General features: G+C 43.5%; 1 protein-coding gene across 2 annotated transcripts; it reads left to right on the top strand.

The window, feature by feature from the left end:
• The first annotated feature begins 574 nt into the window (after positions 1-574).
• LOC310701740 (uncharacterized protein) lies at positions 575-10,840 on the top strand. 2 transcript variants are annotated; one of them, XM_083493055.1, is made up of 6 exons: positions 575-1,256; positions 3,691-4,023; positions 6,229-6,343; positions 8,686-8,732; positions 8,877-8,956; positions 10,460-10,840. In XM_083493055.1, the coding sequence occupies exons 1-6, from the start codon at positions 803-805 to the stop codon at positions 10,592-10,594; spliced, it is 1,164 nt and encodes a 387-aa protein (XP_083349181.1). In that variant the 5' UTR covers positions 575-802; the 3' UTR covers positions 10,595-10,840. The 2 variants fall into 2 exon arrangements, with proteins under 2 accessions (XP_083349181.1, XP_083349180.1); XM_083493054.1 differs by having other exon boundaries at positions 8,686-8,733; positions 8,872-8,956.
• The last annotated feature ends 3,332 nt before the right edge of the window (positions 10,841-14,172 follow it).

Genomic DNA, 14,172 nt, shown 5'->3' with positions numbered 1-14,172 from the left:
ACAGTTTGGTCAAACTCATGCTGGTAGCTTCGAGAACACTGTCCAACCATCTCGTCCTCTGTCGTCCCCTTCTCCTTGTGCCCTCCATCTTTCCCAGCATCAGGGTCTTTTCCAGGGAGTCTTCTCTTCTCATGAGGTGGCCAAAGTATTGGAGCCTCAGCTTCACGATCTGTCCTTCCAGTGAGCACTCAGGGCTGATTTCCTTCAGAATGGGTAGATTTGATCTTCTTGCAGTCCATGGGACTCTCAAGAGTCTCCTCCAGCACCATAATTCAATGTTCTGTGTGATGTTCTATTGTGCTTTTAATTCTGTTGAGAGCTGCCCAGAGTGGCTGGGCGGGGTATGTATAAATATATTATTATTATTATTATTATTATTATTATTATTATTATTATTATTATTATTATTTATTACAGTCATCTTAAAACATTTTTAAACAAACACACCCAGCCGCTATCACGGAAGACTTAAGAGGACATACAACTCAGGAATTTTGATCACCCCTCTCCTAAAAGAACAAAACAGACTCAAGAAGCCCCGGACTCAGGTCTAGATACAATTTTATCTAGCCACCTAGTGGCCAAACATTATAATTACACTATCCACTCACAGTCTGTTTTGGCAGCCTAGAGTCCTGTTTCCTCATAGAGCACCGTCCTGCCCTTCCTCTTTCTCGTTCCCTCTGCTGTCGAGTTTTGTGGCCTCCCTCTTGCACGTTCTTGCCACAGTTCCTCTTGAGAAGCAGAAGCTGCCGTGCTGCGGAAAGGCACGGTTGGAGAACTCCCCTCTCCGCTTTCCCCCATGAAGCCCTTTCCTTTCTTAATTCTGGCCGCGACTGCCCTGGCTGTTTTGATGACAGACGCTCGCAGGGGTAAGCAGCAAACTCTTCCCAGGAAGGGGCGAGGAAACATCAAGGCAGGAGACACCTTAGCTGATCCAGTGCTTTCAGTGGAGGCTGGAAAAGAGGTCGAAATTCCCTGCCAAATTCAGGGGCCCAAACTGACTTGGTACTGGATTCCGCAGTACCCCATCTGTGCTGGCTTCAGCCATGGAGGCACGCAGGAAATATTCTCTACAAGTTCTGTTGGAGAAGACCAGGTGCTGCTGGGGCGGTTTCAATCGCGAGCAGAAAAGCAGGGAGAAAAGGGAGAGAGGAACTTGGTCCTCGTCCTCAAAAGCATGAACGACTCGGGCACTTTCTACTGTTCCAACGGCAACAGAAATTCATCAAAGATCTCCGTCTCCGTGGAGCTTGGTAAAAATACTGGGAGGTTACATTGCAGTGTGGGTGCCGGATTTACATATAAGTTAACAAGCTATAGCTTAGGGCTCCACTCTCTCCCCCCCCCCCCCCATTTCACTAATAATATACTTCTTCTTAATTGTATTTCAGTTCAACAATTTGATGAAATCCATATTTTGTTATGTGCAAATGGCTTTAGATACCTCTTAGGTCCATAAATTACCATATAGCATATTGTTGCTGTTTAGTCGTGTCCGACTCTTCGTGACCCCATGGACCAGAGCACGCCAGGCACTCCTGTCTTCCACTGCCTCCTGCAGTTTGGTCAAACTCATGCTGGTAGCTTCGAGAACACTGTCCAACCATCTTGTCCTCTGTCGTCCCCTTCTCCTTGTGCCCTCCATCTTTCCCAACATCAGGGTCTTTTCCAGGGAGTCTTCTCTTCTCATGAGGTGGCCAAATTATTGTAGCCTCAGCTTCAGGATCTGTCCTTCCAGTGAGCACTCAGGGCTTATTTCCTTCAGAATGGATAATTCAAAAGGATCATATAGCATATATTCAACAACAACAACAACAAAAACAGCGACACTTTGTTGTTGAAAAAGGACATCAGCAAAGCTAATGGATAAGTGCAATGAAAAAGACAGTAGTGATTTTTTAAAAAGAATGGGAACCTTTCATAAACTATCTCAGGGGTCAGCAAACTTTTTCAGCAGGGGGCCGGTCCACTGTCCCTCAGACCTAGTGGGGGGCCGAACTATATTTTGAAGGGGAAAAAGGGGGGGGGAATTCCTATGCCCCACAAATAACCCAGAGATGCATTTTAAATAAAAGCACACATTCTACTCATGTAGAAACACCAGGCAGGCCCCACAAATCACCCAGAGATGCATTTTAAATAAAAAGACACATTCTACTCATAGTAAAAACACGCCGATTCCTGGACCGTCCACGGGCCAGATTTAGAAGGCGATTGGGCTGGATCTGGCCCCCGGGCCTTGGTTTGCCTACCAATGAACTGTCTGCAGAAACAACTGAAAGAAATGGACTCGGTAGCAGGATTTGAATAAATATTCACAACTTTACTTAACAAAATGCCTGAAGAATAACATTTTAATAACATTTTGATGGGTAAGGAATAGCAGATTGTATCATTTAATGTAACAAACCAGAGGGGAAGCGGAAGGAAGTCAACGGGAAGGGGGGGTGTAGAATGTATGTTTGGAAATGATTTTGATATTTGTTGTTAGAAAAGAAAACTAATAAAAATTATATACAAAAAAAAGGAAAAGGGCAGCTGGACACATAAAGGGCTCCATTACCTTCAGTAGCTTAGGGCCTCATCAAACCTAAATCCGGCCCTGGATGGGGCTTAGATGCACATAGGACAAATCCACTTTAAACTCAGTGTTATACCAGTTTAAATAATAATAATAATAATAATAATAATAATAATAATAATAATAATAATAATATATTATGTATACCCCACCCATCTGGCTGGGTTTCCCCAGCCACTCTGTCTGGCTGCCAACAGAATAAAAAAAAACACGATAAAAGATCAAACATTAAAAACTTCCCTAAACAGGGCTGCCTTCAGATGTCTTCTAAAAGTCAGGTAGTTGTTTATTTCCTTGACATCTGATGGGAGGGCGTTCCACAGGGCGGGCGCCACCACCAAGAAGGCTTCTCTCAAAGAATCCTGGGAACTGTTACTTGTCAAAGGTGCTGAGGTTTGTTAGAAGACCCCCTCACAGAGCCACAGTGCCCACTACCCTGAACCAAAGACAGTTCCCAGGATTCCTTTGGGGAAGCTGTAAGAAACCGTTAAAAGTGGATTAAGCTTTAAATTTGTGGTGTGGATCCAACATGACCTCAGATGATTTCAGACCCTCCAAGTCTCCCTATTTTCCAGGGACGGTCCTGGATTTACAGAAGCTGTCCTGGTTTCTGATTTGATCACGAAATGTCCCATTTTTCCTTAGGACGTCCCTATTTTCATCACAGAAATGTTGGAGGGTATGGTGTTATGTGACCTGCTGAGCCAAGGAAATAGTAACTATACAACCTTTGGAAGACATCCGAAGGCAGCCCTGCATGGGGAAGTTTTTTTTAAAAAAATGTTTAATGTTTTATGATGTTTTTATATATGTTGGAAGCCGCCAAAGAGGAGAGCAATTTGTAACCCCATCAGAACACTGTGCTGGACAGAGAGATTTGAACCTCTCTGCTCACCCCAATGTCATGTTAATTTGTTTTCTTTTTCCCAACACTGCCACAATGGGGGCATGGAAGGAAATGCGATCAGGACCTCAAACTGTAAATTGGGATGAAAGAACCGTAGTCTCTGTTAGAGGAATAGCATAGGAGGAAATCCTGTCACCGGAAGAACTGAGGTCAGTTCCCCAGGCCTGATTGTTCTTATCCATTTGTTCATTTATGTCAGATAAAGAAAATGGAATTCATGTCAAACCTTCTACAACACCCCCTGGACACCATGATTCGGTAACCCTCTCCTGTAAACCCTGTAAGGACAAGAGAGGGGATAAATCTGATGGCAACACGAAGATCACATGGACCCAAAATGGCCTGCCGGTTTCCAACAATAGTGCAGATATCCGGGTAAAAAGGAACGCCATAACAATAAAACGTTTTTCTAGCCGCTATTATGGTCTCTGGAGCTGTTCTGCCTGTCAGAATGGCTACTGTTTGGAAGGCAATTTAGAAAATCCAGGAATGGAGGATGATATGCCGTCTGAGCCAAACCCTCATCTGGAAGGTGAGTGTCGAGTTTGGCAAAGGCTTGTAGGCATTTTAGCTACGATAAACGGGCCCAGTTCTTCCATAAGTGTTCATTCCAAGGTTTCTTCTAACTCCATCATTTAGTCATTCCTTGATGGCTGCAAGCTGAATGTGTGGACCGACTCTTAACTGAGAAGTTTGACCTTTCAGTGTTGATGTGATGTTGTGATAATAATAATAATAATAATAATAATAATAATAATAATCTGGCTGGGTTTCCTCAGCCACTCTGGAGGGCTCCCAACAGAATATTAAAAACACGATAAAAGATCTAACATTAAAAACTTCCCTAAACAGGGCTGCTTTCAGATTCAGATGTCTTCTAAATGTCAGATACTTGTTTATCTCTTTGACATCTGATGTTCCAGAGGGCGGGTGCCACTACCGAGAAGGCCCTCTGCCTGCTTCCCTGTAACTTTGCTTCTTGCAGGGAGGGAACCGTCAGAAGGCCCTCAGAGCTGGACCTCAGTTTCCGGGCTGAACGATGTGGGTGGAGATGCTCCTTCAGGTATACTGGTCCGAGGCCGTGTAAGAGACCTATTATTGTATCTTTTATCTGTGATGGCTTATTCATACGTACAAATCACCACCCCATCATACAAGGAACATGCATGTCTGCAACAGCCCATAGATGACAAGGCACCACTTAAAATAAGAAACAAAGACGGGTTTTTGTACCTTAAAGGACACATGACCTTACTGTATTGTAATAGCTTAGGGCCCTCGTATTTATGGGACCACCTCTCCTGGTATGCCCCGCAGCGGAACTTAAGGTCCATGAATAACCATAGTTTAGAGGTCCCGGGCCCTAAGGAAGTCAGACTATCCTACACCAGGGCCAGGGCCTTCTCAGTGATAGCTCCGACCTGGTGGAATGCTCTGTCCCATGAGACTAGGTCCCTGCAGGATGTAAGTTCCTTCTGATGGGCCTGTAAGATAGAGCTATTCTGCCTGGCTTTCAATTTGAACTTAGCCTGATCTTTTATTCCCCTCCCTTCCCTCCCCCTCCCCTTTTTGTGAAGATTGCCCGCTCTGGGATCCCACAGCTAATTATCTCCTGGTCTCCTTGCTGGCCCAAATAGGACTAATTTAGCCAGCTAGCCCTGGTGATCACCTAATGTTTATTGGATGGATTTCCCCCCTAAATTGATTTTTGAATTCTGAGTTTATTGTTATTCACGTTTTATACTGTATTTTATGCTGTTTTTTGTTGTTGCAACAATTAAGTGTTTTAAATTTGTTGTTAGCTGCCCTGAGCCCAGTTTTCTGAACTGGGAAGGGCAGGGTATAAATAAAAAAATATTATTTATTATTATTAATAGGAGCTGCTTTTCCCACCATGGAGCTAGGTTTACAGCAGGGGTGGGGAGTGGGGGACTTTGGCCCTCCAGGTATATCTGAACTACAACTCCCATCAGCCTCAGCAAGCATAGCCAATGGCCAGGGTTAAGGGGAGTTGAAGTTCAGCAATATCCAGAGAACCAAAGACTCCACACACCTCAGTTAGAGCTAAGGGGTTGTTTTTGCTCAGCTTTGAAAAAGAAATTTTTGATAGGGGATGAAATAATAAAAGCAGATCAGAGATTATTTATGTATGCTATGACTGCCACCAGAATTTTAGTAGCCCAAATATGGAAAACTCAGGAAATACCAACATTAGCGGAGTGGCAGACAAAAATGGCTGAATATGTAGAATTAGCAAAACTGACCCACAAGGTCCATCGCCAAGAGGAATCCAAGTTCAAAAATGAAAGGAGTAAATTTGTTGAGCGTATAGGTAATAACTGTAGAAGTTTAAAGACGGTAGTAGGATTAAAATTAATTTTGTGATGTGTATAGGATGCTATCAAGAATCTGCGAAAAAAGAAAAAATTCAATAGGAAAGCCTGTTGGAGGGAGGGAGGGAATCCGCACGCGGTAGAGCGTTTAGAAAATAAGTGGACTGTTGAATTTTAGAGTATTTATTTTGTTTGTTTATGTTAAAGAAAACTCAATAACAAGCATTTGAAAATAAATAAATAATTTTTTGCATTCAGGAGAAAGGGCAGGTGGGGAGGGGAATTTTTGGGTGGGAGTCCCCTTTGTATGTAAAGCTGCCCCACCCCATCTTCCTCCTGCCCAATGAGGTGTTTGCATTTCTAAGCTGGTTGTCGTTCCCCCCACCCCACCCCCTATGATATAGGGAATACGGCTGACCCGCGTATAATTGGGGGCTGCGTGGCTGGACTCCTTGCTCTCATCTTGGTGGGAGTTGTCGTATTCCTCATCTGCAGGAATCGTCGCTCACACAGCATCAGGTACCGAAATTGGGGTGGTTTTTTATGTATGTCGCTTAGACTGGAGTTTCCAGTCTGTGAAAGCATCCGTTTGTGTCTGCAAAATACTGGTTTCTGAAAGGATTCAATATGTCTCCACGCAACCATGAATTTGTAACATACATTTATATTCTGATACAATCAGACCAGTGGCGCTGTGGGCTAAACCACAGAACCTAGGACTTGCTGATCAGAAGGTCGCCGGTTCGAATCCCTGCGGCGGGGTGAGCTCCCGTTGCTCAGTCCCAGCTCCTGCCCACTTAGCAGTTCAAAAGCACGTCAAAGTGTAAGTAGATAAATAGGTACCACTCCGGCGGGAAGGTAAACGGCGTTTCCGTGCGCTGCTCTGGTTCCCCAGAAGTGGCTTAGTCCTGCTGACCACATGACCTGGAAGCTGTATGCCAGCTCCCTCAGCCAATAAAGCGAGATGAGCGCCGCAACCCCAGAGTTGGTCACAACTGGACCTAATGGTCAGGGGTCCCTTTACCTTTACCCCTTTACAATCAGACCAACAGCACCACCTAGAGATGCTGAGGTTTGATATTCCTTAGAAGAACTCCTGAATAGGCAAATATCCTGGGTTTTATTTCTGAATCAACATTCCAAGTTTGATCTTTTTATTTTAGCAATGACCCAAGTGGACTGAAATGGCTAGCTTTTACGTAATGGAAATTTAGCACTAAAGTGGAAGCATTCTCAGAAATTCCAAGAATTTTTTTCCTAGTCCACTTACATCAGAGATGGAATTTTTCTCGCTATTGGGCCTTGGGCTTGCCAGTCGGAAGGTCGGTGGTTCGAATCCCCGCGATGGGGTGAGCTCCCATTGTTCGGTCCCTGCTCCTGCCAACCTAGCAGTTTGAAAGCACGTCAAAGTTCAAGTAGATAAATAGGTTCCGCTCCGGCAGGAAGGTAAACGGCATTTCCGTGAGCTGCTCTGGTTTTGCCAGAAGTGGCTTAATCATGCTGGCCACATGACCTGGAAAAACTGTCTGCAGACAAACGTCGGCTCCCCCGGCCAGTAAAGCGAGATGATCACCGCAACCCCAGAGTCATTCACGACTGGACGTAACTGTCAGGGGTCCTTTACCTTTACCTTTTAAAATCCAACTCTGTTAAGTGACCAACTTTATAAGTCTATAAATATGTGCTCTGTCACCCCAGAATTTTGGTCTCCTTGGAACCTGGGGTCTTATCCAATGCCACTCCTACATAAAATATACCCATTGAAGGCAATGGATGTGGCTGACTTAGGTTTATTGATTTCAATGCCTCCCCTGGATGCAACCCCTGGTCTCCAACCAGATGCTGTGGACTTACACTGTCTCAGGATCTCTGCCCTGTCACCACATGCTCTGAAAGCCATGACTCGGCTCAAGCATCTAAAATGTAACCAGCCAATCTTGAACTAGCATTCCACGAGGCTCTGGAAATAACAGATGCACAACCAACCCACAAAATTGGAGTTGTATGGACAGTCTCAATTTACCGTGCCTTATCAGATGTGTGTTGGTGGTGGTGATATAAAATACCCACTCAAACACAGCACATTTCTCTTGTCCATGGCGAGCCATGCGATGGTCACCTCCAGGTTTGACTACTGTAATTCACTCTACCCGGGGCTGCCCTTGAAGCTGTCCCAGAAACTCCAGCGGGTGCAGAATGCTGCAGCGAGGCTCCTCACAGGGTCTCTGCCATGGGAGCATATTCACCCAGTGCTTTACCAACTGCACTGGCTCCTGGTGGAGTACAGGGTCAGATTTAAGGTGCTGGTTTTGACCTTTAAAGCCCTTCACGGCCTAGGACCCTCGTACCTACGGGACCACCTCTCCTGGTATGCCCCACGGAGGACCTTAAGGTCCATAAATAGCAACACCCTAGATGTCCCGGGCCCTAAGGAAGTTAGATTAGCCTCAGCCAGAGCCAGGGCCTTCTCAGCACAGGGTCCGGCCTGGTGGAACGCTCTGTCTCTTGAGACCAGGGCCCTGCAGGATCTGATCTCTTTCCGCAGGGCCTGCAAGACAGAGTTGCTCCACCTGGCCTTTGGCTTAGAATCAGTTTAATCCCCCCCCCTTTCTTTTTCCTTTCTCCTCCTATGAAGAGATTGCACCCTAATGTTTTAATGTTGCATCTTAATCTTTTAAATTGTATTTTAATTAACTTATTTTTATTATTGGTTGTTAGCCGCCCTGAGCCCGGTCTTGGCTAGGGAGGGCGGGGTATAAATAAAAATTTATTATTATTATTTATTATTATTATTATCCGAATGAACACTTTGAATAGCAAACACTCAGAAAGCATTTCTCTGTCGTTCTTTTAATCCCCAGTGAGACTACGAAGGCGAAGGAAATGCAAGAGAGCAAGGACCCAGATGGTGAGGTGTAGGGCTTTTGTCCTACTTATCGCTCTTTCTGATGCGGCAATTATTGCATGAGGATGATGGGAGTTGGGAGTCCAACGCCCAGGGCTGTGGGTTCACTCTCCCTGTCTTATGCCCTTCTTTCGATCCCCGGACCAGAAGGATCTTCAAAGAGAAGAGAGAAAACAGAACCTGGAATGGAAGCAGAATCTGGAATGGAAGACCCCACCTACATGGAGGTAACTTCTTTTTTAAAAAATAAATTTTTATTAGATTTTCCACCATGATAACACAAACCACAAAGCAAGATGATACACAAAAACAGAAAAAGAAAAAGAAGAAAGAAGAAAGAGAAAAAAGGGGGGACAATAAACAGATAAACAATAACAACTAACTTAATTCTTCACAAATCCAACCTTTTAAACATCTTGGTTGACTTCCTTAAATCCCTCCCTTCTGAGTTTCCTTGTAATTAAAAGTAACAGCTTTCCAATATCATTATTAAACTAAAACAATTTCCAATTATAGTCCATCTTATTCACTTTTCTTAACATTCTAAATCCCATTTATTCAATGATAACTTAATTTAATCTTAGGCCTATCAGGAAAGTGTTATTATTCCCATATTATACATGGATGGGAGTCAGGACTGAGTCAGGTGGCTAAGCCCAAATGTGCACTTAACTTTTCAGTTCCATTTGCTGGCTGCAAAATTGGGTGAAATTTTCATGGAGGTAACTTCTAATTGGTTAACTTCCCCTGTTCCTGCAGAGGATAAACTGGAGGCCTGTTCCTATTGTTATAGGACTTGGGGGGTTGGTATGGGTAAAGGCTTGATAAAGACTGGACATAGGAGATCAGGGTTCAAATCCCCACTAAGTCATGAAGCTTACTGGGTGACATTTTAAATAAATAAATAAACAAAGTAATAATAATAATATAAATAAAAAATGTGCATAAAAATGAGACCATTATTTATCCTAACTATCCAACTTTCCAACCCCCCCCCCCAAACCACTTCTTGAGATGGTTTGACCCCTTTCTACAAATATCTTCCCAATTTCCTCAAAGTCGTTTCTCTTCCATATTCCCCTTCGTACTTTGACAGCGCTTGTTAATTTATCATTAATCGCTGTATCTCACACTTCTTTATATACCATTCCGTGGGTGACCTTGAGCCGTTTGGGTCAAGCTCACGCTTTTGGCCTAAACTACCTCACAGGATTGTTTTGGGGATGGGAAAGATGCACGTATATGTCACTTGATCTCAGAGGAAAGGTAGGATATTAAATAAATAAATGTGGAAAGTTCGGCTTGCAGGCTTCCCACTGGCACCCGGCTGACCCTTGTGGCCAAAAGGATACTGGACAAGATGGGTGTTTGGTCTGACCTAGCCAGGCTGTTCTTAAAACTATTTATTTTTGCCTTGTGCTCTGAGCCAGTGTAGTGTTGTGGTTAAGAGCAGTAGACTCATAATCTGGTGAACCGGGTTCGCTTCCCCGTTGCTCCACATGCAGCTGCTGGGTGACCTTGGGCCAGTCACACTTCTCTGAAGCCTCTCAGCCCCACTCACCTCACAGAGTGTTTGTTGTGGGGGAGGAAGGGAAAGGAGAATGCTAGCCGCTTTGAGACTCCTTTGGGTAGTGATAAAGCGGGGTATCAAATCCAAACTCCTCCTCCTCCTCCTCTTCTTCTTCTTCTTCTCGTGTCTCTTTTCTCTTTCCCTACCCAATGCTATCCAGGGAGCCGATCGAATCGAATACACAGCTCTAGAGTTCAGAGAGGCTGGAGGGTGCCAGACTAAGATGGATAACGGGACGCCAGCCGTCGTATACGCCGAAATACCCAAGAGCGACTTAACCAAGAGGGTTGGCTAGTTGCTGCCGCCGCTGCGCATCTCAAGGATCGCGAGCAGAAACAATTCCTTCCAACGAACTTAGGAATTTCTGCAAACGTTTTAACAGCTCAGGATACCAGGAAAGCTTGATAGGAGACCGTCTGAAGAAGTATGAGCAGGAAGTGTCAGCAGTCGTGAACTATTGGGGTCAAAGAAGGCGGATGAGTAGCAGCCGTTTGAAAGGAAATTTCCTGCCTTCCTTTGGATTACAAAATATTAGAAAACACACGCACTGCAATACATTTCTGTCTCCTGTGAATCGCGCAGTGGCAAGTTCAGAAGCGCCGCTTCATGACGGTGGTCACAGCAACACTCCTTCTAAAATTACACAACCTTCTAAGATTATACAATCATTTCATAATCACACAATAATAATACTTGGGGCTACATAGCAATGTCTCCATGGGTTGGCCATCAGGTAGATCTATTATTTTCTGTGCACACACACACTGGATACAAAGGAAAGAGGAGCGTGCAGACAACCTTGGTCGTGATAAGTAAATCTGTGTTTCTTCCTGCCAGGACCTTTGATTTTCATTTTATAATACCAGTTTCTCAATATTCCAGCTCGGCACAAAACGGCAGAAGTAATAATAATGATGGTAATCAGTGCTTCCCCCCTAGAACTATAGGTGCTGGTACTCACCATGAAGTTGTTAACAGTAAGTGCCACACATTTTAGCAACAACAAAAAAAGAGGGGCCAGTATTGCGTACCCTTGAGGGGGGAAAGCAATAATAGTAATGTAGCACCCTGCTTGTGGTTAACGCTTAGCTGGAATGAAATATTCAACGCAGCAATAGAGAAATTAAAATAATAATTTATTTGTCAGACAAATAAATGAGAGACACAGTGGTATATGGTTACCAAAGCTCTGCCCTTCCAGCCCTGATGGCCAGCACTTATATTCCCTCAGCCCAGCCCTCTTGCTCCTCCTTTGGCTGCCTCTGTCCAATCAGCCTGGTTGAAATTCCTATTGGCTGTTTGCTAGAACCAATCATAAAAGATACACCCATTTCCTATTACCTTTTATGGGAGACAAAGAGCTATATTTCCTTCTATCCATAAATGGCAGACAAGTAGCCATATATCTTACATTTGCCTCGACCAGGCACCTTAATTATCAGATCATCTTTGCCCTATTGCCCTATTCACTCCAAAACAGATGGCTAATGGTTTTAATTTTATCTTAAACAGAGATCTTGGGTTCATCTTCTCACACACCATCAGTGAAATAAGAATCTAACATAAGAATCTAACATTTCTTACTTTCTAAATCCTTTGCATAATTACATTTAAGCCAATATATTTCATACATAACAAAGATAGATTTTTAGAAGGAAAGGAACTTAGTAAAAAACAGTTTCCAAAAGCAACCCCTTAAATTTACACCCCCCTTTCAAGCCAGCTGCTGTTTCTATTAGCTCTTGCCCTTTAACCTTAGGAAGATGTGGCTCGAATCTGATGGGAGGCACATGGTATTATCTGTTAAACAATAAATCTCACTATTTACCAACTCTCAATTGTGTTTTTGCAGCTTGATTGTATTCTGTAATTTGTATGGTCAGGCTCCCAGCCTGTAATTTCCTTTTAAAACCCTGAAGTACTGCTATAAATCAGAGGGGCCCTGTTTAGGAAGATAAACATCTGCCAAAGTACTTAGCCAGCTGGTTTCTGCCTGGCATGAGAAATACAAACATTTACAAATATATTTTTAAAGCTCATTTTAAAATGCAGGCCTTGATCTGATGCCTCAGTAATACAGTGGTACCTCAGGTTAAGAACTTAATTTGTTCTGGAGGTCCGTTCTTAACCTGAAACTGTTCTTAACCTGAGGTACCACTTTAGCTAATAGTGCCTCCCGCTGCTGCCACCGTGCGATTTCTGTTCTCATCCTGAGGTAAAGTTCTTAACCTGAGGTACTATTTCTGGGTTAGTGGAGTCTGTAACCTGAAGCGTCTGTAACCCGAGGTGCCACTGTAATAATAATAACTGCTGCTCCAAGTCCAGCAACGATTTGGAGTTTATTGCACAAAAGGCTGCTTCTTCCTTTTCTTCCTTGCCTGCAGGGGCAATTTTTTATTTTTTAATGCAGCTGCTTTGTGCAAGTTGGTTTTTTAAAAAACAGCAACAAACCACTGGGAACTTGCATCCCTTCTTATCAGCTGATGGAAGGAAAATGGATGTAGGGGGTTTGGTGATAGTTAATTTCAACTCTAGTTTGATTTCCTATAGTACTGGATGAACCAACAGGACAGCTAAGGACATGCTCAGGACACCAGAAAAACAGAAACACACACACATACACACACACAATTTAAGAAATAATAATAATAATAATTTGACATTTGACTTTTTAAAAAATAATAATTGAAGTAGTCACCATGGGGGAGAAAATCCGAATTTTGTTAGGTGTCCTTACAGCCCTCTCCAAACCCTTGCCCTGTCCGCACCACCCCCCTTCTCATTTTATTTATTACTTATTCTTACCTAAACCAGGGGGCACCTACGGATACAAATTGAAATAATGTGAGGAAATCAGATTCTGTCATGTGTTGCAATGTTTTACTTTTTAAAAAAAGTTTATTTTACAGTTTAGCATGGTTTTCATTTTGAATGACATGGTGGGCTGCACCATGACATTTTCAGTGCTTATGACCTGTAAATCTGGCCCTGACTCTGTGAGATTAAGGAAGAGGCGGATCTCGAGAAAGCATTTGATGGGAAAGGTGTGTGTGTGTGTGAGAGAGAGACAGTGTGTGTGGTGCACACACACTCTACCAGTGGTGGTGAACCTTGGCACTCCAGATGTTTTGGAACTACAACTCCCATCATCCCTTGCTAACAGGACCAGTGGTCAGGGATGATGGGAGTTGTAGTTCCAAAACATCTGGAGTGCCAAAGTTCGCTATCACTGCACTATACATTTAAAACACCTTAGAAGCACCATCATTCCCTCAAGGAATTCTGGGAGCTGTAGTTTACCCCTCACAGAGTTGCAGTTCCCAGCTTTAACAGGCTACAAGGCCCAGAATTCTTTGGGTGGGCAAGAATGCGCTTTGAATATACCGTATTTTTCGCTCTATAACACGCACCCGACCATAACACGCACGTAGTTTTTAGAGGAGGAAAATCCGTAGGCATGCCACCTGTAGGCATTCCCTCCATAACACGCACAGACATTTTCCCTTACTTTTTAGGAGAAGTTACAGATTGGTAGCCGTGTTGGTCTGCCATAGTCAAAACAAAAAAATTCTTTCCAGTAACACCTTAAAGACCAACTAAGTTAGTTCTTGGTATGAGCTTTCGTGTGCATGTGTATCTGAAGAAGTGTGCATGCACACGAAAGCTCATACCAAGAACTAACTTAGTTGGTCTTTAAGGTGCTACTGGAAGGAAATTTTTTGTTTTTAGGAGAAAAAAGTGAGTGTTATGGTGCAAAAAATACAGTAATTTAAAATAGGGTTGCCATATTCCCCAAAGTGAAAATCCGAACAAAGTTGTTGTGCTTTTTTTCTCTCTCACAGCCAGAGAGAGAGAGGCAGGAAGCAGAAAAGG

The sequence above is a fragment of the Podarcis liolepis genome (genome assembly GCF_965112155.1).
Source record: "Podarcis liolepis genome assembly, chromosome: 2".
Taxonomy (NCBI): Eukaryota; Metazoa; Chordata; class Lepidosauria; order Squamata; family Lacertidae; genus Podarcis; species Podarcis liolepis.
The sequence above is the reverse complement of the archived record's forward strand: the minus strand, read 5'-3'. Positions and strand labels throughout refer to the sequence as shown.